Below are 25,509 nucleotides of genomic sequence, written 5' to 3' on the forward strand. Positions count from 1 at the left end.
CAGCGCATGCATGCGCACTGGAGCTGACAGCGCAACACCTCATGTGCCCTAAAATATGGCTCCACATGCCACCTGTGGCACACATGCCATATGTTCGCCACTACGGGTATAAAGTGACCCTGATAACCTGAGATGCAGGTTTTTAAAGAAATAGATACTGATTTCTTGTTAAATTATTCTGCTTGGGAATTTTACAGTTTAAATTGGCACATCTGTGCTAACAGTCTGCTGATCTGCTAAAAAATAAGAAAGAATCCTTATGGCAATAAAACAATATTTTTGGAATGTTTGCACAATATTTTACAAATGATAATGTTTTTGATCTCAAATTCAAATTCTGCTCAACCTTTAGAACAATTTATTAATAGGAATCTCTCATCCATTTCCTCTTTTTTCCAAATTTATTCTTCTGGAAATTCCTTAAATAACTCTTGGAAAGTTATAGGAAAGAGACCAAAGCCAAGTTTTGCACAAGAGAGTGAGTGCTTCTGTAGTTCTCCATTCTAATTACAGCCATTTGTGCTTTAATTATCCATGCTGTTCTGTATATTAACTGCCAGGAATGATATTTAGGATCAGAGTAGAGAGATAGCAAAACCCTTTCTGTGAGCTTCTGCTGCACCAGTTTTGTCACCACAATATAACAAACAAAGATGTTGAGGCTCTAGAAAGAATGCAGAGAAAGAGCCACAAAAGATTATTAGAGGGCTGGAGACTAAACTATATGATGAACTGTTGGGGGAACTGGGAACATCTAGTCTAACAAACAGAATGAGTAGAGGAGATGATAGCAGTCTTCCAATATTTGAGAGTTTGTCATAGAGAGGTCTGGTCAACCTATTCTCCAAAACCTATGAAAACAAGTAACAGATGGAAGCTTATCAAGGAGAGATCCAACCTATAACTAAGGAGAAATTTCCTGTTGGTGAGAACAATTGATCAATGGAACAGTTCGACTCCAGAAGTTTTGGGTGCTCCAACAATGGAAGTTTTTAAGAAGAGATTGGAAAGTCATTTGTCTTGAATGGTATAGGGTCTCCTGCTTGAGTAGGAGGTTGGACTAGAAGACCTCCAAGGTCTCTTTCAACTCTGGTATTCTTTGGTGTAGCTGCTCATGTTTTTTTCTGTGCGCTATCTGCTATGTATTTTCCATTTTGTTTTTTGCATGCTGGCATTAATACAGGTAGTCCTGGACTCTCAACTATTCATTTAGCAACTGTTTGAAATTATAATTGCACTGAAAAAAGTGACCTACAACCAGTCCTCACACACTTACAATTCTCACAGCTCTCAGACCTCACACTTACACACTCTCGTAGCATTCCTACGGCCATGTGATTAAAATTCTGGTGTTTTGACAACTGGCTTGTATTTATAAGAGTTGCAGCATCCTAGGATCATGTGATCACCATTTGTGACTTTCCCAGCCAGCACCCAACAACCAAAGTCAAAAGGAAAAGCTGAATTACCTTAATGACTGCATGATTCATTTAGCAACTGCCATAATTCGCTTAATGGCTGTGGCAAAAAAAAAGTCATAAAACCAGGCACAACTAATTTAACAATTGCCTTGCCTAGTAATGTAAAGCATGAGGATTCCCACTTGATTCCTTTCAGTTTAGTTATTTTGCGTCAATACATTATCCAGCTTGCCTCAGAAAGTTCAGTGAGCATAGGAGCAATGTGTTTCCTCTGAAACATTGTCAAGGAGTGATGTGCTTTTGGAACAGTTTCAAAGCACAGATTTCCTTCCTTTCACTTTTTTGGCTAGGGAGATTTTGCTGCTTCGGCAAGATGAGTTGTGTCTACATACAATGTTCTTGGAAGCAAAGAACTAAGGGTTCTTTTTAATGACTTATTGCAACCACTGCTTTATTGGGCTTGTTGGGAACTGTATGGTTTTCAGGATGTTGACTTAGATTTTTTTTTTCTTACAGAAGCATATCCCTTAGCATGTGACATAGTAAGAAAGTGCCCATTGACATACAACTTAATTTTAGTAAATTGAGTGGTCATCTTGGCATTTTACTTTGTGTACTTTTATGTAACCAGTTTCTTGTGCCTTGAAGTTTGGGTAAAATTTGCAACTCATATATTGAGGTGACTTACTATTAGTATCATGGCTCTGTAGTTTGCTTATGCTAGAATTTTAGCCTCCCAAACTCCCAGCATGCCTTACAAAGAACAAAGGTAAGAAAATCCTTGTCTTCAGGCTTATGCCATAAAAGCACAATATGAAAGGAAAAAGAAATGGAAGAAGAAATAAAAAATTTAAATAGGATATCTTTACAGACAATTAGTTTTAATAAGTTAACTGATTCAGTTAACGTATTTATTTTTCCTTACCCTTTTTTGGACTGGTTGAAATATACATGCTTGTTCATTTTTGTCATATACACACATTTATCCTTCGAGAATAGCTGTGATGGTTAACATCAACCAATAGACCTAAAATAATGAAGGAATTATAAAATATGCCTTCACATGGAACACGATTCTCAGAAAACAAAAAAGATCTCTAAGGTATATTAAAGTTGACTTAGTGTTGTATTTTATTGGGTGGGTTAGAAGCGTGAGAACACTAGAGAGAAAAATTGCTTGTGGGAATGCTTCAGACTACTGTAAATCCTCTTCCTCATCAAGAACAGGCAGAAAAATACTTCATTATATATTAATTCTGGTAATCTAGTTACATTTATTATGTCAGAAATTACAGGAAACTGTGGGATATGGATTGCAGTTCTAGCAAACGTCCATAGTGGCAAAGAGCAACTCCTTAAATCAGTTGTTAACATAAGGTCCCTCCCAGTTTAAACAATGGGAAAACTAATTATACAGGTGCTAGTCAAGAATGATTTTTGTTACTAAGCATGAGAAACGAAACTGCTTTTCAGATGCAGATCTTCGTTTATTCCAGGTATACAAAGTAATTAGCAGTCTCGTGCACAGGGGAAGATACTTGAAAGAGGCACTTATAACATTCTCTCTTTAACTGTTATTAAAATCTATATTAAGAAACACAGGATCTAATGGATGGAAATATATGAGCTTGAAGTTTTAAATGGGATTCCTGACAACTGGCAACCATTTGGAGTGCATCTTGATGTCTCACAGTGAGTGGGATAGTCTGTTCTGCACACCAGTTGCTCTTTCCTACCATCATACTGAAGCTATTCTTCAAAAGATTGGCTTCATGAGGGATCTGCGGGTCATGTCTGGGCCCATATTGAGGCAGCAGTTGAAGTTCATTTTGTTCTTTACACTTCAAAATTGGCCTTATTTTCACATTTGTTTTTATTGGAATTTTTTTAAAAAATCATTTCCCGTATTGTAAGACGCAACCATATTTAAATCTTACATTTGGTTTCTTTCTGAAAGTATTTTTGAAGTGCAGCATGCTGAAATTTTTGGAGTTTGTCTTCCTAAAATGGTGACAAGCTTAAAAGGCAAATCAGTACAAATGGTTGAAGTGTCAGCTTATCAGATTTGTCTTCCCATTGGTTTTACTCGTCTGTCAAACTATGTCTTTCCAATATTGATAGTGCCCTAGTTAAGGTGGATCAGTTCCTGAATGTAAAATAGAGGCAAATTACAGTATTTTATTTTATATTATGCATGCATGCATGCATGTATGCATACATACATACATACAAACAAATCTATACTGTGTTTCTCCAAAAATACGACATGTCCTGATAATAAGGCCATGCCACATTTTTCTGGTGGGCAAAAATGTAAGCCCTCCCCCGCAAACAAGCCCCCTGGACAATCCCCCACCTCCAGCCAGGCAGAGCGTTGTTCACCAACCTAGTGGTATCCCGAAGGTGCCAAGCCGCGGGAACAGGGGGGGAGGCAAAGGTGATTGCATTGCTTGGCGCCTTCGGGATACCGCTAGGTTGGTGAGCAGCGCTGTGCCCAGCTGAAGAGGGGGGGTTTCTGGGTGGCTGCTGTCTTGCGAGCGGGCTCCCAAAGAGCCGGGCACAGCAGCCATTCCCTGACCTAGGGGTAGCACCAAGCCACATGAGGGCCTGTTTGCCGCCGCCCGGCTCTCATGTCTTGGTGCCTTCGAAATGCAGTGAATGGCACTCTGCACGGCTGGAGAATGGGGTTGTGCGAGCAGCTGTTTTGCTCCCACTCACACGCCTCCCAGCCTCACGATGCCCTGGCCCAGCTCTCCCCACAGAGTCAGAGCACCTGCCCTGCTGCTGCCGCCACCCCAGCATGGCTTTTTTGGCAGCTTCCAAACTGAGTCTTCCGGCAGTGGCCGCTCTGGATATACACTCTATGGTTGTACACTCTGGGAGTATGCTTTGCCGGCAGCCAACTCACAACCATAGAGTGTATGCCCAGAGCGGCAACTGCCAGAAGACTCAGTTTGGAAGCTGCCAAAAAAGCCATGCTGGGATGGTGGTGGCAGCGGAGGTGCTCTGGCTCTGCGGGGAGAGCTGGGCCAGGGCATCGTGAGGCTGGGAGGCACGCGAGTGGAAGCGGAACAGCCGCTTACGCAACCCCCTTCTCCAGCTGTGCAGAGCGCCATTCACTGGCATTTTGAAGGCGCCAAGATGCCGGGCAGCGGCGAACAGGTGCTCACGCAGCTTGCCGATATCCCTAGGTCAGTGAATGGCACTGTGCCCAGCTGGAAAGAGGGTTTGCTGGGCGTCTGCTCGTGAGCGTGGTCGCCTCATGGCTGTTGTGTTGCGCTGCTGCGACAGCACAACACAGCCGTTCGCCCCTGAGGCTGTGCCCGGCTGTTTGGGAGCCTGCTCACAAGAGAGTAGCCTCCCGGTAACCCCAAAACAATAAACCCTCCTCTGATAATAAGGCCCAAGCCATATTTTGTGGGTAAAAAGAAAATAAGACCCTGTCTTATTTTTGGGGAAATGGTATATATACACACACACTTAAGTAGTATATAAATACTGTGAATTAACAATCAATACATAAAATATATTTGTGGGAAACCTCCTTTTGACTGAATTTTTAATGGATGAAGTGTGATTTTTGTCAACCAATCGATGACAGACATGTGCACAGGCAGTTGTGAAAACAAGCAAGGACAATTCTCAATATAAATAGGCAGTGGATCATGTTTCTTCTCGAATGGATGACAAATATAGATTAAGATGTGTTGAGCCTTTAAAGGTGTTTGGTTTTTATTTGAGTCCTGTGCAGTGGGGATGCTGCTGTAGTTTCCTTTTTATGCATTTTTCAAATCTCAGAACGTATTCTTATCCATCTTTCCTATGACTTAGTGGTCTAGTTTTGGAAATAATTCTGCCAGTGCTCACTAATCAATTTTGCTATCAACATTTTTTATGTTGCTTTTATCTTCTCCCTCAGAAGACATGCAAAAGTGAGCTCTTTCTTATGTTTGGGTAGTGTCGCTGATTTTTTTGTGCGTTATCCATCTTTAGAATGCAATCAATTAAGGAAAAAACCTGAGTCAATTATTTCAGCTATAATTTCCAAAATTACTTCATCAGAGAGAAAAGGAAAAGAGCCTAATGAAAGCCTTATGAAAGGTATGTGTTTTTTCTTTGCTTCAGCCTCTGCATCATCTCCTGAATATGTAAACAAATTGCTTATGAGCATGATGTTCTTTAGGACACATAATTAGCCCGGGGCCCCATTCCAGCGCAGGAATATATTTTTTTCATCCCAGTTTTTAAAATTTGAAATGTGACATAGTCGCCAAACATTTGGTTTACTGGAATTTGAAACTTAATCTTTCAAGTTTAAGGATTAGTTTAATGCTTTTTTTCTCCTCACTGTAGTCTGGCGTAGTCTTCTACTCCCCAGAAGTTCATAGGGAAGTCCTAAGTCTGAATGTGCCAGAGACCCTCCAGAACAGACCCACACCAGTATTCACCCACCTCCCATTGGTGGGGGGGGGAGAGATCAGGAATCCCTGTTTTGAGGCTTCCCAATTGAATCAAATTGCAAGAGTATTGTATTGCAATTGTTTTAAAATGTTCATGATTTTTGCTGCCCAGACACACTTGCTTGAGATGAGTGGATGTAGAAGTTGAATAAATAAATAAATAAATACTATCATTTAGATTATAGTTAGTTTTCCCCACTCACCTGGAGATTTGGAGGGGCCACCTTATTAGCCTTTAATACTGTATCAAAAACCATGCAGGGTATCTTAACATCTGAACAGCTTACAACACTCACATGTACATGATGGAGTTTTTTGTAAATACCGTAACAAAAAGGAGGGAACCTCACAAAAATCAGCCTCCTTCACAGCCCTGTTCCCTTTGGAATGAGCTTTCACAAGGAGCTACAACTTACTATCCTCCCTAGACAATCCTCTAGCAGCCCCTTTTTCAATCTTATCATTAGAATATTTCTAAAGAAGAAAAAAAGAAAGATTTCTAAGATGGACCTCACTACTAAGACCAACCACTGTCTCTTGTTATCTGTTATGGAACTTTCAGCTAATAGGTTAAGCCCTAATCCATGCCCCCATTCAAATGCTTGAATAAGTCACCTCTTGACTGCCGACATGGTACCAATTGCTAACTTCCTAGAAAGATGACAGAGATAAGGATGGAGTATGCCAAAAAAGATGTGAAGTGGTAGATCTCCCACCTAGCCACTAGGAACATTTGGAACAACAATTTGCTTGTAAATTCTCAGATTTACAAAAATCTGTCCATTGTGATAACTAGGGAGTGTCTGACCAACTAGGGCTGTTTCTGGCCTGTGAACTTTAACAAGATGAAGTACATAGGGTGTTCTTTGAGTTGCCTCTGGTCACTTGTGTTCTTGAATTAGTGCCTGATTGCAGGAGACTGATACTAGTAGTCTTAAAAGAGGCTGTGATGCACCCTCTCTTTCAGAGGCTCTCCTTTGGATCTGTCTATATTTGATAAGTATTGCCCAGGCTTTAAACTGCACTTCCGAAGAAAGCCTATTGAGACTATGATCAATATTTGGCTATGGAGCACTCTAAAGGAATCAGACTGCTTTGACTCTTTTCAAGCAGGATTCAAGGCTGGGCATGGAACTAAGACATGATTGGTTGTTCCTATAGATGACCTTGATTTCCCTTCTTGTACTTTTGGGTGTCTCAGCAGCTTTTGATATTATCCATCATGGTATCCTTCTAGACTACATGGAGAGAACTGTTTTAAAATTCTGTTGTGTTCCCAGAGAGTTCTAGTCAGCGGACAGGAGAGAATTAAGGCAGATTCTCTGAAATGTTGCAGAAATTCATTTTCTCTCCCCAGGTTTTTAATAACTACATGAAGCTGCCGGAGGTCGTCCTTTGGATTAGGATCCAATATGTTAATGATACTGAGCTCCACATTGTTCTCCCATACCATATGAGGCATGCTCTCAGCATCTTGATCCATTGTCTTGTGGCTGGGAGGTTTGAAGAAACAGGATCACAGTGCAGAGTAGTCCTGATTTCATAAAGTTGCTTCTAGATGGATAGATGGAAGCCATAACCCAGAGGCCTTTGCTCAGCTTTAACTACAATAGTGTGCTAGTTGTAGCCTTATTGCAAATGTTAGGACTTTACAATAGTGAAGATTGATGCTCTCATCACCATTTGCTTGAGATCAATGCAATGTGTTCTACATGGGACTGCCTTTGTAAACCACCTGGAAGCTTCAACTAGACCAGAATGTGCTAGCCCAGTGTAAAGACATTATACTTGTTTCAAGTCTTGTGTTGGATACTTACTGGTTTCCAAATGCATTTCAAAGTGCTGGTTTAGACTTTTAACATCCTACATGGCTTGACTGCAAGGTATTTCAAGATCATTTTCTCCAAGCAGCCTGGCCAACACAGATGTCCCTAGAGAACTTTTACTTGATCCATTCACTGCCAAATTTTCCACTTCATCATTTTCACACAGTAGAGGGAATGGTGGTTCACAGAAACAGCTTCACTCTTGTCATTTCCTCCCTATTCTTCAACTCCCACTTTATTAACAATTTATAAACTATTCAGGATAGAAGCGTTTATAAGAGTGTTTGAATCATCTACTTATTTGGGGGTTTCATTTTTATTATTATTCTACCATTTATTTTCTATATAACTTTATTCCTATTTTATGTATTTATTTATTTGTTAGATTTGTGTGCCATCCATCTTGTCTATATTATACTATTGATGCTTTAAAAGATTGGATGATTTTATAATTCACCAAGAGTAATTTATTTGTTGCAGGCAACAAAATAAATAAATGAAGCCTCCTTGGGAGATATCTGTAAGGTTACCATGTGAACTTCTCTTCCTCCTTTATAAAAGCACTTCAATTCCATGCCCTCCTTAGAGAATGTGCTACTGAAAATATTTCTTACAAGGACTAGAGCAGTGGTGGCTAACCTTTTTGTTGTCAAGTGCTGAAAGCGTGTGCGCACGCTCATAATGCAATGTGCACATGACACCCCCCATGCGACCCAACACTCTGTGCATACATGCGCCCCACCGTGTGGTCCCTGCGCAACCCCCATGTGCCCTGTTTTGGGCCTAGTAGTCCTTCCTGCAGCCACGAAGGGGTGCTGCCCCCTGTGCTCCCTCTGTGCACACGTGCGACCCCCTGCCTTCCTCCACGCATGCGTCGCAGAGACCCAAAAATCAGCTGGGAGGTGCGCACACATGTGCAGTGGAACTGAGATGGGGCAACAGTTTGTGTGCCCTCAGAGAGGGCTCTGCATGCCATAGGTTTGCCATCACAGGACTAGAGACTCTCCCATCCCCAGAAACAGCTGTAGTATATCCTGCTGTAAAATATCCTCACCCTGCTAAAGGAAAATTGCTAGGAAAGTCATTTTTCTCCTACAATACACCCAAGTATTTGTAATTCCATATATTTCCATACTCATACCTTTCTTAAGCACACTGTTTTTGTGCTTTCCTTGTGGCTTTCCATTCTGAAACTGTGAGAGTGGAGTATAATGGTATGTGAAAATGACCTTGAGAGACAAGAGGAAGAGCCACAAAGTGGACAATTGTCATGCAAAAGTTATCTCACCTACTGCACACCTTGTTCCCTCCCTTCCCATCTTTTTACCATAACTTAGTGATTTTATTGTTATATATATTTGTATTCATTCTTAACTTTGTAAGCCTCCCAGAGTTGCCTTGTGGCAAGATAAGCGGCAAATAAATTTAATATATACTATTAATAATAATCTCATTCTACAGAAGGAGAGGCAAGACACATGAGAAATGTTTCAAGAAGGTGAAACTCCCTAGTTTTCCAGAGCAAAAGGAAAGAAGAGGAGAAATAAATTCAGTCCTGCAAGATTTTGTTAATATAACTTTACAATAAAGATAGCGTTGGTATTCATAGTTGTGCTTCTTGTGTGAACTGCCTAAAAGGGGTAACATGGAATTATGTTTTCCACCTGAAATATGTTCAGGATCTTGTAGATTTGCCTCTACAGCAAGGCTGTAGTCTACCACCCTACTCTACTGTTGAAAAACACCACAATGCACTGTTCTTTGCTTCACTTTGGAGCTGAAAATTACAGCATGACAAAAAAAGGATGGTTTTGTATCTTGTCTTTAAAACAAACTTTAAACTATGGAGCCATTCAAACTACTCTCAGTTGGTGGGCTCCAAATATATTAGATCCCCTGCTTAATTGTATTTAAATACAATGTTGGTGCAAAAGACCGATGCTATTGGTGCATGTGTTACAATTCTTTCCACTTTAGCTTCACTGTAGAAGCCCACTGTTATTTGTATAAAGAAGTAAAAGGAATTTGATTTTCTTGGCCCTTGCTTTAAAGAATCATGCTAACATTAGAGGTTTTGACTCCCTGAGTAGAAGCTTATGCACTTGAAAGGAGACTCACAAACAGTTATAAGAAAACCCAACTAAAATTGCAGCATATAAAAGGAAAGGGCAGTGTAGCACACAATACCTGCATTGTACAAATGGTATTGCTGTTATCATAAAAGTGTATGAGAGCAAAGGGAATGTAGAAGGGAAGGAGATTCTAAAATCCATTGGATGAAAAATAAAATACAATTACTGAATATATAGTAGATGCACTACTCTTCCAAAATTCATTTAATTTTTGCCTTCAGTTTTTATTGAGCTTCAGAATAATTTTGCAGCTTTTAAAAAATGTTTAATAGTTAAATGTAGTTTCCTGAATCAAATATATATTCTAGTATGTTAATGTCAAGGTGCAATTTGTGATCTCTGTAAATATTCCAAGGAGCTACCTTAACATACGTCTTGCCTCCTCTGAACAAGCTAGTAGTATTTTACTCTTTTCTGCTTAGTTTTACATTTGTATTTCCTCAGTATAGCGATATAATACTCCAACATGATGAAATAATGTACAGTTTCCTGTTTGTGAAACTGGTGAGGTAGACTTCTCCTAATATTCACAACAGTGTGCTATAGTAATACAGTGCTGGACTCTGGTTAGAAAAATCCAGATTTGAATGTTACTTCCCTTTTAGCTTCAATGGGTAACAACTGGGTTAGTGGTTCGCTGTCAGAGTCTCTTCCTCCATGGGATTGATCTCTCAGGAAAAAAATGATTGGGAAGTATGGGCTATATTTGCAATTTGGGTTTTATATGTGTGTGTGTGTGTGTGTGTGTGTGTGTGTTGCATTTGTGCTGATAAATAAATAAATGCAACACAAATGTAACAAAGGCAACAGTAAAAAATAATGGCTTTCTGTCTGGATGGTCTCTTGTGATAAGCTGATAGACAGAGAAAGGAAGCAGTATGCTTCCTCCCATATTTGGGCATACCAGGGTTGTGACATAATACATACATACATACACACACACAAACACAAACCTGGGCTGCGTGGTACAAAATACCCCATCCATATATATATATGGGGTATCTTGCACCCCGCAGCCCAGGTGTGAATTTTTCATCAGAAGGGAATATATTTTCTTTAGGTCTGACTGTTGTGCTGTATGGTAACTGGGGAGTGTGGATTTAGGAGCTATATTTAAAGCATGGCACCAGCTGCTGCCCTTTGCAGATACCTTGCAGCACAAACATACACATACTGAACCTTTGCTGAAGTGCAAGGAAATGGAGCTTTTTGTAAAGTGGAAATCTTTGTAGAATTTCTCAGAAATCCTATTGGCATATTAGGAGGGTAGTTAAAGCTGGGGCGGGGGAGTTCAGGAGACTTTTGAAATAGCAGGTTGAGATAATAGTGCAATTCTGATATTCTGTGCACTTTGTGCTCATGCATCTGGGTGGTATCCTTCCTACTATTCAGCTTACTATTTCAAAGGTTGCAATTTGAAAGGTAGTATTGTAAGAATACTATCTGGAGGCTATTCTTATTATACAAATCCTGATACAGAAGTACGGGTAGTCCTCGATTTATAACAGTTCATTTAGTGACCATTCAAAGTTACAATGGCACGGAAAAAAGTAACTTACTACATTTACGACTGTTGCAGCATCCCCCTGGTCACGTGTTCAAAAATCAGATGCTTGGCAACTGACTCATTTGTCCTGGAGTCACATGATCACCTTTTGTGAACTGACAAGCAAAGTCAATGGGGATGACAGATTCATTTAACAACCATGTTACTAACTTAACAACTGCAATATATAGCAATAGCAGTTAGATTTATATACCGCTTCATAGGGCTTTCAGCCCTCTCTAAGCGGTTTACAGAGTCAGCATATTGCCCCCAACAACAATCCGAAGGATGGAAGGCTGAGTCAATCCTGAACCGGTGAGATTTGAACAGCCGAACTGCAGAACTGCAGTCAGCTGAAGTAGCCTGCAGTGCTGCATTTAACCACTGCGCCAACAGTGACAAGAAAAGTCACAAAATCTGGCAAACTCATGTGACAAAGGTTTCACTTAGCAACATAAATTTTGGGCTCACTTTGTGGTCATAGGTCCCCCTGATTTGTCCCTCTTTAAATTGGGCATATGCTTGATCTGGATATTGTGAAGAACCCTTAAGACTTCAAAAACCAAGTGAAACCCAAGTATACACAGTTTTTTTAGGAGGCTTTTTTTTTTTTGCAAATCCTTCAGTTTTAATTTTTAGCTGTTTATTTTAATAACTTTAGCATGGCCTTATATCACAAAACCTTTAATTAATTCCTGCTTCATATTGAAAGTTGCAGTGCTGAACAATTTAAAATAATAGTAATAATATAGCTTTTTGTTTTCACTAATGTATGCATGAAACTTGCTGAACATGTGAGAAAGCAAGAAATTGGATAGGATAAACATCCCAATAAATATTGTCCTTACTTTAAATCCTGGATTAAGCAAAACACTTGACCAAAAAAAAAAAGACTCTACAACTATCATATATATCAGTGATGGCTAAGCTTTTTCTAAAGGTGTGCCAAAACTGTATGCATGCACGCTATCATGCATGCCCACCTTCCTACGCATGCGTGAGTGACTCCCCCACTGCGCATGCACGAGTGACCCTCCCCCCCTACCGTGCATGCACATTTGACCCCCGCACACAGAGGGAAATCTTCGCCCTCCCCAGGCTTTAAGAAAGCCTCTGGAGCCTGGGGATGGCAAAAAACAGGCCCAACAGGCCAACCGGAAGTTTGGAACCCGTTAGGCATGTTTTTCACCCGCTCGGGAACAAACTTCCGGTTTGCCTGTTAGGACGTATTTTAACACCCACCCACCCACCCAGGTTTCAGGAAAGCCTCCGGAGCCTGGGGAGGGCAAAAAATGGCCCAACGGCCCAACCGGAAGTTTGTTCCTAAATTTCTGGTTGGGCCATTGGGCCTGTTTTTCCCTTTCTCTAGGTTCCGTAGGCTTTTCTGAATCCTGGGCAAAAACGGCTTCCTCCGGCCCTCAGTCATGCTGAAAATCAGCTGGCCAGCATGCGTGCCAGAGCTGAGGGCTGCCAAAGGCTGCCATGCCAGCAAATATGGTGGCACACGTGCCATAAGTTCACCATCACAGATATATGTCTTTCTAGCCTAGCATTTTCAGTGTGATAGCCAACGTGTTAGAAAATTTGGGACAAATAGTCAGAACACACAATGGAAAGCTGTTTTTGAAGATGTTATTTCATATTTTGGGAATTCTTGGTGCAAATCTGTTGGAGTTCCATTCAGTCTAAAGAATATATATTTGAATTCTATGATGAAAAGGACTAGGAGTTGAAACTATTTTCCCAATATACTAGGGAATAAATAGTGGATTTCAATTTTTTATGCATGAAATTAATTATTACGCTAAATAACAAAATGTGTGTTTTTTGTCTGTTAGAGGTTTGGAAAATTTCAGTCAGAATAGATTACTCTTTGAGGCTGCAAATTATTGGTCCATTCCAGTAAGTCAGCAGAAATCAGACAGAATTAAAAATGCAATGCATGTAAAGCCAAAAGAGCAAATCTATAATAAATGACCAGTAAGTATATTAAATCTTCCTGGAAAAGGTCTGTTTATGTGGTTACTAAAGATCAGCACTGACTTAATGGCATATAATCAAAGTGTATTATAAAATAGTAGTGAAATATAGTTTTTCAAAATTCACAAGAAGACATTTTAAAGTTATAAGTATAGCACACGTATTAAAATAGGTAAAGAAAAATTCCAGATTATTTGCCAGTGGTAAAAATTTCAGTTATGCATTGTGATCCATTTCTCATCTTCTTTAGTAGTCTGAGCAATATTTTTTTTTAAAAAAAATCTCAAAATCTGCAATTAATCCTACTTTGCAATGTGCATTGAACATCACAAGTTGCTTAAAAAGTAATATCATTACAGTAATACAGATCACTCTACCCATGATTTCTTTTTCTCAGATCTTGAAGATACTAGCTTGTGCAACATGGGAAGAGGTTTAGAAACAGTATTTACAGGATTCAGATTCAGCAATCAACCGTTTCCAACAAACTAACCCCTTAATTTAGGAAAATATATGGAAACTTCATAAACCATTACAGTATAGATGGCCTTCAATTTATGACCACAGTTTGGGATGGTATTTTTTGTTGCTAAGCAAGGTGGTTGTTATTTTACAACTTTTTTTGCCACAGTTGTTAAACGTTACATTAATGAGTTGTTAAATGGATCACTAACTGCAGTTGCTAGGCAAATCCAATTATGTTAAGCAGTTTTCAGAAGTGGTTTCAGTGGTGTGCCACTGCCTTCTTCCTAGGGCGGAGAGAAAGTGACTTCCCAAGGTCACCCAGCTGGCTTTGCACTTAAGGTAGGATTAGAACTCAGGTTCTCCTAATTTCTAGCTTCTCCTAATTTCTAGCTTCTAGCTTGGTATCTACCAAACTGACTCTCTGTTAACTACAGGTAGTCCTTGATTTAAAACCACAATTGGGACCAGAACTTCTATAACTAGGCAAATGAGTTGTGCCCAATTTTATAATCTTTTTTCTTTTTTTGCTATGCCTGTAAAGCAAATCACAGTAGTTGCTAAATGAATCATGCAGTCATTAAGTTAATGGTTGTGTGTTGCATTATTTTGAGGGCAGCACATTTACCCTGTTATATAAGCTAAATACGCATTACTATACATTGTGGCCAAGTGTCATTTCTTCACGGATGTCACATAAAAATAGATATTTAAATATTTTCAAAATGTGAGGCGGTGTACTCCAGTGGTGGGATTCAATTGTTTTCTTACTACCAGTTCTGTGGGTGTGGCTTGGTGGATGTGGCATGAGTTTGTGGGTGTGGCTTTGTAGGCATGGCAGGGGAAGTTTACTGCAAAATCCCCATTTCCTCCCGATCAGCTGGGACTTGGGAGGCAGAGAATAGATGGGGGCGGGGCCAGTCAGAGGTTGTATTTACCGGTTCTCCGAACTACTCAAAAATTCCGTTACCAGTTCTCCAGAACTGGTCAGAACCTGGTGAATACCACCTCTGGTGTACTCAACTTCTGAGATATACTGTACACGGCAATTGTCAAGCGCCAGAAGTTTGATCATGTGGCCATGGGAATGCTATGATTCCCCTAAGTGCAAGGACTAGTTGCATGTCACTTTTTTCAGTGCCATTGTAACTTCAAACGATCTCTTCAAACGGGTTGTAAGTCAAGAACTGTATGCAATAGCCATTTCTGTGAAGAAATAATAGCAATTTTATTACACTCTAATTGTTTAAGTTTCACTATTAAAAAGCCGGTAGGGACGGAGACATGATCATTTCTAAAATTTGCGTAGTGGAGACTTCTTTTGTTTGCACTTTTTGTTAATAAGAATAGTTTCACCTGTTGTGTAATAGGACTGATATTTCATATTCTTTTACAGTGTCAAATGACAGATCATTTTCATCATCGCTCTTGTAATTTTACTATCAGGGAGCTAGATTATTGCCTTGAGAAAATGGGACTTCATTCCTACAATCCTGTGAATAATTACAGATTTGTAGTTCTCTCATATTAAAAATATTGGTTCCACATTGAGAATAATTGAATTTATCTCTCCAAACCTTGGAGATAGATTGTTGTATATTGTACAATCACTTTATAAATATGTTTGCTTATCTTTGTTGTGGTAACAAAAAAACAAAACTGACTACCTTCAGAAAGATAATAAATAACGCATGGTATTTTGTAATCCAGCTATCTTCGTTATGTGGCCAGAAATGAAGATTTAAGGCCTGCAAAAGCAATCAGAGTAGTATAAAGCAGAACAGAGATTTTGCTAAGTTTTACAATATGACTATTTCTTGAACTACTGAAACTTTCTGTGATTCCTAAACAACATGTTCCCACTCTGGAAGGAGGAGGGAATGTGTAGATTACTTGAAATGTCAGGCCACAGATACCATAGTATCTGTGGTCCAGATGTTTTTGAAGGATCTCAGCTTTTCTGCTGCTTCACTATTGGTGATAGCTAAAATGTTAAGAAAAAACTTCCCAACGGTAAAAACACCGGAACAGAGGGACAATTTGTCAGAGAGATGCTAGGCGGCCTTTGACTGGATGAACTCAGGAAACTGGGCTGTCATCTGTCTGGAATGCTTTAATTAGAATTCCTGTACAATACTGAGCAGGAGATTGGAATCAGGGACCTCCTTGGCTCCCCAATCCAACTCCAACTCTATGATTCAGTGATTCTAAATAACAGTTGCATTAGTGCTGTGTGTGTGTGTGTGTGTGTGTGTGTGTGTGTGTGTGTTTTAAATCCCACCACTTGTTGCACATTTTGCTAGATGTACTTCTGGCCCAAACTGGGAGGCAGGCAGACTGACAGGCAGATCTTGCTGCTCAATATCTGTTTATTCTCCCCAGAATTCTTATAGTCTTTCTTCGTCCCATGCACCATGTGGTCTGTTCAAGCATGGCATTGATATTGATACTCCTAAAAAGTGCTGCTACACAATCACATTTCGACTCAAATTTCATCTTTAGCTAACTTAATTATTTCTTCTTCTTCTTCTTCCTCCATCACCCCTTCCCCTCCCTTCCCTTTGCAGCTCAACTGTGGAAAAATATGGGAGACGACAGGCCGTTTGTGTGCAGTGCCCCCGGCTGTGGACAGGTAAGTTTACAGTATACTTTGCTGTTAGTATATCATTATGAATCAAAGTGGCTGTTTTATCACCAAAGCAGAGTTTAAATCCAACGTCTTATGTGATCACTGGAGGTAATCAGATCGGAAGATTTGCACTGTGTAAATCCAAGTTATGAGCAAGTGTAAAAGCCCTGAAGTAATGAAATTTGCCTGGTATGCGTGGCGTTTTGCTGGTATTTTCTCTCTTCTTGTATGCCATATCCAGATGTAATCACAAAATATAGAGGGAGGAAACTTTATACCTGATATCTAGATAATATAATCTGATAGCATAGTATGATTTAATAACATTTCTTGGTTTTTTTCCCCTGAAACATGTATTTATTTCTCAGGAAAACCTTAGAATGTCTTTAAACTTATTTTTTAAAAGTGCATATTGTTCCATAGCAACACTTATTAAAATTTCCTTTTATAATAACATAATATATATTTTTAAAAACACAGGATAAAAACAGAATAAAAAAAATAAGAGCACCTAGGCATATAATCTGTACAAAGATACACTTTGGCACAATCCTTTAAATATTAGCCTATTTACTTTTAAAAACAGTATTTTAATAGTTTAAGAAAATAAGTTGACATTTGCTCCTGGATGAACACATTTATTTTCAAATGGAGGCACAAATAAATAAGCCTTGTTTACATTCTAGGTGTATGAGTGAAGGTCTGTACTAGCCATGGAAATAATCTTTGCCATTAAATGGCTTCAGATGGACAAGTAGTACACTGAGATTCACACTGCAATATGTACAAGTAGACCTTGACTTATAACAGTTCATTTAGTGACCATTCAAAGTTACAATGTCACTGAAAAAAGTGACTTATGGCCAGTTTTCACACTTGCGACCATTGCAGCATCCCCATGGTCATGTGATCAAAATTCAGATGCTTGGCAACTGGCATGTATTTATGATGGCTGCAGTGTCCTGGGGTCATGTGATCACCTTTTGCAACCTTCTGACAAGCAAAGTCAATAGGGAATTCAGATTCACTTAACAACCACAGTACTAACTTAACAACTGTTGTGATTCATTTAACAACTGTGGCCAGAAAGGTCGTAAAATAGGACAAAATTCACTTAGCAAATGTTTCACTTAGCTACCGAAATGTTGGGCTCCATTGAGGTGGTAAGTCAAGGACTACCTGTATATAGAAAATAAAATTTATGAATACAATTCGGACTGGAATTTCCATCATAAATCGTTCTGGTCATAGGTCAAGTCAGACCTGATTTCACACCAATTTTTATGGCGGTTATTACTCAAATCGCCATGCTCCTTAAGTGAATCCATCTTCCCGTGTGGCTGTTTTTGCTAGAACTCTACAGAAGTTGCAAATTATTACCACCTGATGCTACAGCCTGTCATAGATTCCATTTGCCAAGTGCCAAATTGTGATCATGTGACCACGGGGCTAGTGCAATGACTGTTATGCAAGTACTGGTCATACATGATTTTTTCCAAAGTCATAACTTTAACTGTCATTAAACGGGCAGACATAAGTCGAGGGAGTCCAAAGGAATTGTCTCTGTGCATGCTTAGCTGAAGTGCTTAATTAATGCTTAACATGAAAAGGGTTAAGTAGGTAAGTGTATCAGGTTTTGTAATGAGATGCATAATTCAGTTATTATTATGTATACTTGTAAAAGTTAAATGACAAAGCAATTCTGTTATCTGCACATATCCATTGAAATCAGTGAAACTTACTCCTGAATTAGCATCAATCAATCTGGATTGCTTGCCTGGTGGAACAGCTGATGTTATGCTATACTTATAAGTCTCTGAAGTTCCTTGTGGAATGCAAAGAGATACTTTCCATATAGGGGGTCAGAGCAAGGTAAAGACCTCTATAGAGGATCAAAACAATTGCCACCAAATTAAAGAGATCTAGATGTTTATCTACATTTGAAACAATTTCTTGCTTAAAATTGTTTGGTGAATCTTTTATTAGGATCCATTTGTTTGTGCTGGTGATAAAGAAGGTATTAGAGCAGCACACTTCAGCATTTTCATAGATTGGTTATTTTGTAATCGGAATTAACTATATTTAATCATTGCTGGATTAATTAGTTATCATTTTCAGTCTTTCTGCACCATCCTGTATAATCGGCAGCAGATGTTGATATTTGAACTGAATAATTTTAATTAGCTATCTGAACTTTGTTTCTTTTCACTTCACACACCTGTTTTAATATTTTTCCTTTTGTAGCAGTTATATGTATATTATGACTTATAATGTTAAATGAAAGACTGAAGAGGAAGATTGGCCAGGGAACAGGGACTTTAGGAACAAAATAAAGAAAATGGGATAGATGTTGATAACTGTTGCTAAATGACTTACTTTTAAATATGAATTATTCTTAGAAGGTTGTATGGTGGTGGTTGTTTTTCTTTCCTGACTCGGTTATGGAAGTAACCAGTATCCAGTGTTGATCACTAGAGATAAAAATATAGCATTAAAAATCCATGCTAAGATATTCCATGTACTAGTAAACCTGGCTCATGTAAAATGCTGAAGGCATATTTTTTTTAGCAACACATTGTATGAAATTATCCACAATGTTGGAAGAGACTTAATCTAATCCCTTACTTGATACATTAATTCACAGTTATGGCAAACCAAATAGATAGTTGCCCAGATCCTTTTTAAAGGCCTCCATAAGACCATACAATGAGTCTACATTGCGGTTATTATAATCAAGACTCTTCCACCACCCCAAAGGATAATAAACCTAGTGTGACATAAACTTGTGTGAATATAGGTCCCTAGAGATGCTAATTCCATAATAATGTTAATAAGAAGTCTTTAAGGAAGAGATGGCAATCTTTTTAATTTATTAAGGGGTGAATTTCCTCAGGGGTAATTGAAATTGTGGAGATTATTGAAGCAAGTGGTGTATTTCTTTTAGACACTTTCTCCCTTCCTCCCAGGCAGCAGACTTCAGGGAAAACGATAGTATCTCTTATATATGTCTGAACTGAGCTGTTAGAGATAGCTTTTAAATTAATCTAAAGAGCCCGTGTGTCCTTTCCCTTCTTTAAATATATATGTATCAATAATATGCTATGTTTGCCTTGATACTTAGAGTCATAATGCTCTCCTGTAAGATCCTGCTAACAAATAATTAGGTTGCTGTACCTAGCAGATGTATTTCCAGTGTATCCTTTTATATATCATGGATTTATCATGTATTGGAAATGAATAGCTATGTTTGTATAAGTCTACGCATGTCAAGGACATAAAATTATTGAAATGACAGGAAGATAATGATCACTAACATATGACTACCACATGTCTCTTAGTATTTGCAGATGCGTTTTTCCCATTGAAATATGATTTACAAATATAATGGAAGTACCATATTTTTCGGAGTATAAGATGCACCTTTTTTCCTCAAAAAAGAGGCTGAAAATCTGGGTATGTCTTACACATTGAACACAGCATTTTTTGCCTCCCAAAGCCCCACCCCCTTCACCAAAATGGCCGTGCATACCCTTATGGAGAGTTTTGAGAGCTCCTGGGGGCTGGGGAGGGCAGAAATGAGCAAGAAATGCGTGTTTTTTTGCCCACCCAGGCCCCAGCAGCACTCTATAAGCCTCCAGAAGGCTATGCATGCAATTTTTTTTGATAAAACATGGGCCCATTTTTGCGAAAACTGGGCCATTTTTTGCTCATTTCTCCCCCCCCCCCCCAGGAGCACTCTGCAAGTCCCCCTCCAAGGCTATTCATGCCTCTTTTTTTTTTTTTTTTTTTAAGGGCCGTTTTTGGGAGGTTTGCAGAGTGCAAAAACTCCCCCCCCCCTTTTTTTTTTGAAAGCTCTTTAACTGATAGATGAGAATTACATGGATCAAGTGCTGTGCCAGCAGAAACAAAGTCTTAGGTACTGCAGATTGTCAGCGATTTCCTTCTCCAGCACATGGATAAATACACCTAGAAGCATCTGCCTACCTACCTACTCTCTCTCTCCCTACCTACCTATCTACTGTATTTCTTTCTCTCTCTTTCACTCTCTCTATCCCTCTACCTACCTACTCTCTATCTCTCTTCCTACCTACTGTATTTCTCTCTCAATTCTCTCTATTTCTCTCTCTTCCTACCTACCTACTGTATTTCTCTATCCCTCTACCTACCAACCTACCTATTCTCTCTCTCTCTCTCCATACCTATCTGCTGTATTTCTCTCTCTCTCTCCCTCTATCTACCTACCTACTTTTTTTTTTAATTTGCCTCTTCAAAACTTTGGTGCGTCTTATACTCCGGTGCATCTTATACTCCGAAAAATACGGTGTTTCAGAACAACAGTCCAGTGACAAACTCTTATCTGTACTGAAGATTTGATTTTTCCCATATTATTTCTGAAAGAAAAGCAGAAGAAAAACTGTTCTGAAGCAATTTATTCTTTATATTTTCTTTATTTAGAAATTGATTTACTATTTTTCAAAAGTATGGTAGGGTGAGTGCTCAGAAATGTAGTAATGATTTAAAGCTGGAAATAATTTCATTTGCTTCATTAATATGCTCTTTTATAAAATATGATTCCCCAGAAGGGGAACTGATTCTGCTTTATGCCGTCATCTTGATGCTATAATTTTGTTTTGTTTTATTTTTGCAGTTCGGGAACAAACATGTACTCTGGCTATATTTGTTCATAATGTTAAGCTGAGATTGATTTTATTTATATTTATTGAACAAAACTGAGTTTTGCAGATGAGCAATGTAAACACGGCTTTTTCAGTCGATTTCTTGTTCACTTTCGTAGCTATCACAAGAAACAGATTGAGCACAAAAACTAGAAACAGGCCTTCATTGAAACAGGTCATGATTCAAGAAACAAGTAGAAATCTCTGAAAATAGCCATAAAAGCCAGCTGGGTAATCTTGGGCCAGCCTCTCTCTCTCTCAGTCCAACTCACCTCAGAGGGTTGTTGTTGTGTGGGAAATAGGAGAAAGAAGGTGTGTTTGAATATATATGTTTTCCACTTTGAGTTATTTGTAAAAATAATAAAAGCGGGATGTAAACAAACAAACAAATGAATACATAAATAAATTGAAGTGCCTTGGAAAAAAGAAACTTAGGTTAGGGTCCAAGATCCATAAGATATCACATGAAGAATCTCAATGTGTCTTTCTTCATTTCGCGTCAGAACTGTGTTTCACCCGCATACAAATCAAAGCATATAAAACCTGCATTTTCAGTTCAAGCATGGATCACTTGAAAATGAACTGTTAATATGTGTATACTCTTAACGTGCACTTAAGCAGACACTGTTCTTTTTTAAAGTGAAACCTTTAAATCAGGTTTTAGTATCCCAGTTGTCTTTTGATTTCAATCACAATTCAATTTTATCTATAGTAAATATTGTGTATAGTTGCCCAGCAACCATAGAATTATCGTGACAGGCAGCCCATTGGTTTGTAGCATTAATGAACTTTTAGAACCCTTTTTTTCTCCCTTCTTCCCTTTCACTCATTTTCTATATGTAGCTTTGGAAGGGAAAAGGAGAGCCTGAGACCTTGGTTGGCATAACCTTGCTACGAGTCCCAAAATCTACTGTTTTTTTCATTGAATTTTACTTTACATATTTTTCATACTTTTTAAACTTAGTTCTGTGTGGATAGTTCTTGATTAATGCTTCTGAGTATGGTATTTTTTTATTAAATAACGTTTTGGTTCTGTTGATTTGCATCATTATATTTGTTCCATTGCTTATTGCTAAAAACTTTTTATGATGTACCATATTTTTCGGAGTATAAGACGCACCGGAGTATAAGACTCACCAAGGTTTTGAAGAGGCTTTTTTTTTTAAAAAGTAGGTAGGTAGATAGAGGGATAGAGAGAGAAAGAAAGAGAGAGAAATTCAATAGGTAGGTAGGGAGAGAGAGGGAGTAGGTAGGTAGGTAGGTATGTAGGTAGATAAAGGGATCGAGAGAGAGAGAGAAAAATGAGAGAGAGGGAGAGAAATACAGTAGGTAGGTAGGGAGAGAGAATGTTTGTAGGTAGGTAAAGGGATAGAGAGAGAAATAAAAAAGAGAGAGAAATACAGTAGATAGGTAGGGAGAGAGAGAGAGTGTAGGTAGGTAGGTAGATAGAGGGATGGAGAGAGAGAAAGAAATACAGTAGATAAGTAAGGAGAGAGAGAGTAGGTAGGTAGGTACGTAGGTAGGTAGATAGAGAGATAGAGAGAAATACAGTAGATAGGTAGGGACAGAGAGAGTAGGTAGGTAGATAGAGGGAGAGGGAGAGAAATACAGTAGATAGGTAGGGAGAGAGAGAAAAACAGTAGGGAGGGAGAGTGTGTAGGTAGGTAGGTAAAGGTAGAGAGAAAGAAATATAGTAAATAGGGGGAGAGAGAGAGAGTAGGTAGGGAGAGAGAGGGAGGGAAAGAGAGAAAAATACAGTAGGTAGGTAGGAAGAGAGTAAGTGAGTAGGTAGGTAAATAGATGTTTCCAGGTGTATTTATCCATGTGCTGGAGAAGGAAATTGCTGAAAATCTGCAGCACCTTAAGACTTTGTTTCTGCTGGCACAGCACTTGATCAATGTAATTCTCATCAATCAGTTAAAGAGCTTTCCAAAGGGGGGGGGGTTGCACTGCAAACCTCCCCAAAACAGTCCATTTTTTCACGAAAATCGGCCTGTATTTTTTTTCAAACAAAAGGCCAGGGGGGGGGGCTTGCAGAGTGCTCCTGGGTGGGGCGGGGGCCCAAAAATGAGCAAAAAATGGCCCGTTTTTCATGAAAATGGGCCCATGTTTTATCAAAAGAAATTGCATGCATAGCCTTATGGAGGCTTATAGAGTGCTGCTAGGGGCTGAGGGGGCAAAAAACGGCCCGTTTTTTGCTTAGTTCTGCCCTCCCCAGCACCCAGGAGCTCTCTGAAAGCCTCATAAGGCTATGCAAGGCCATTTTGGTGAGGGGCCGGGGCTTCGGGAGGCAAAAAATGCTGTATTCGGTGTATAAGATTTTCAGCCTCTTTTTTTGAGAAAAAGGTGTGTCTTATACTCTAAAAAATACGGTATATGGTGTTTAAGAAAAATGTAAAATTGTTTTAATATTTAGTAATTTATAATTTAGATTCAGGATCTAGCCTGATCACTGCTTTAAACAATAATACGTTTGTTTGTTTTTATAGATAAGCATATCATGTTTTACCGATAGAACATTAAAGCGTTCATACAATAAACAAAAGTCTAAAATTGAAATTAATTAAATGAATGTTTTTTTAAAAAAATCCAGCGGATAAATACATATTCTATTTTACCTCTGTTTACATTATGCATGACTTGGTATCTTAGTGTATAGCATTATATACAAACCAGGCGTAATACATACAAAAGGTAACAGCAAGTAAAATAAAGTTGAAATGGAAACTGAAAAGAAGGCTGGCGAGTTTTTGCTCTTCAATCTTGAAAGCTGGTGTTAAAATAAGTCATTTGGTATCTCAGTGCCTCTGGAATGTTACACAAGAGTATTTGTATATATCAATGGCATTCCCAATTCCTTCCATTATATTGTGTTTTGAAGAGTGCTATTTCAGTTAGAGAGGTGATAGACTGAAATTGAATTAGGTGAAACTGCTTTCCATTCTATCCTGTAATTCAAGCTATTGGACTTTTAATGGTCCTATAAACATGTTTTTTCGTTGCTAGGTCTTCAATGACTGTTATTTTTGGATTCTGTACATGATCACTTCCCAGCAGTAAGCTTGGTGTGACACAGCTGAATGGGCTGCATATGCTTCTTTAAAAAAAAAAATCCACTGAATGTCATTAATCTATTTTCTTTTCTAAGAGGACAGGTGACACTTCTTTCCATTCCTCTCCAGATTCTTTCTTCCACCTGGTTTCCAAGTAGTTGCTCAACAAGAAGGTTTCTCTTAAAAGAGAGTTTGGAGATTCGAGGCTTTCCATGGCTCAATCAGTAGGCACTCTCGAGTTACATTTATGGAGTTTCTTCTATTAAAATATGAAAAATGTTACAAAACTGATTTCTATGGAGTAACGTTCTTTCAGGGAGAAGGGAATTAGAGGTCAACAACTGCGTATTCAGACAACTGGAAAATTACAAGCAAAGAAAAAATTGAGAAAATGTTTCTTTAACAGTCTAAAGTTTTTCCCCCCTACATACATACACACATACATTCCTGCCAAAATCAGAATGCAGGCTCAGCAAAACAACCACTGATAACTAGGAGTGCAATGATACCAGTTTGCTAACCACATTGTGAATTAGAAAATTTTCCAGAGTGCAGGATGATCCAGAGATGGTATAATCATGTCCAATTCGCCTTGAGACTGGATTGAAGATGAAACCACGCCTCTGAGCTCCTCCTTTCAGACTCCAGTTTCAATCCAGTCCGGCCTGAGACAAGACTACAATTTTTGGACTCCTGATTATTGTTTCCATTTCTGGACCCTCCTCATTCATTCCTGCTTCCCCGATTCTGAGGCCCATCCTCCACCCTCGTGTAAGTCCCTGGCGGTGGCTGCGGCTTTTCCAGCTGCCTGGGGGTTGTGTGCAGGGCTCTGAGACTCCGGAGGCTTGATTGGCATTCCGGCAGCCATTTTTTTTAAGCCGGCAGTCACCTGGAGACCTCCTTTGCTGGCGAGGCGGCCTTTGGGGGCTAATGGGTCTTGGGGTTTCCAGCCCGGCATCCCCCATCACTCCTGGACATTTGTTGCAGCCGCAAGGAGCCAAGGAGAGAGCGGAGAAGAGCATGAAGCTTCTTGGCGCCCCATAAAGCCGTGGAAGTGGCTGGGAGTGGTGCGCGACTTGTTTAGCCTCCCTGGACGTCGCAGCAGCCCCAAAGCGCACCTATCTCTGTGTCTTCGCATTGGGGCGTGCTGCAAGAAGGAGTGCTGTGATGGAGGTGCGGGGCGGATTGCTTCAGAAGCACGAGAAGGGACATGAGTACCTGCCCACAAGGCCAAGATGGCAGAGGGGGCTGGGAGGTCTCCATCCCCTCCTGTGTCCCCTGGGGAAGGGACTTCTTCCCAGCAGTGACCTACTGCCTCCTTCAA

At 39.3% G+C, this 25,509-nt stretch overlaps 1 protein-coding gene across 2 annotated transcripts in view; it reads left to right on the plus strand.

Moving 5' to 3' along the window:
• Positions 1 to 25,509, plus strand: part of LOC106552911 (cyclic AMP-dependent transcription factor ATF-7) — a 107,404-nt gene that overhangs the window by 15,516 nt on the left and 66,379 nt on the right. For both annotated transcript variants that reach the window (XM_087710504.1, XM_087710505.1), the window contains exon 2: positions 16,395 to 16,459. In XM_087710504.1, coding sequence (XP_087566630.1) covers positions 16,412 to 16,459 — 48 coding nt within the window. In that variant the 5' untranslated portion in view covers positions 16,395 to 16,411. The remainder of the gene's footprint in view (positions 1 to 16,394; positions 16,460 to 25,509) is intronic.

Source organism: Thamnophis sirtalis, unplaced genomic scaffold (assembly GCF_051295495.1).
Source record: "Thamnophis sirtalis isolate CommonGarterSnake01/CBP01778 unplaced genomic scaffold, rThaSir2_p1.2 scaffold_3, whole genome shotgun sequence".
NCBI classification, from domain to species: Eukaryota; Metazoa; Chordata; class Lepidosauria; order Squamata; family Natricidae; genus Thamnophis; species Thamnophis sirtalis.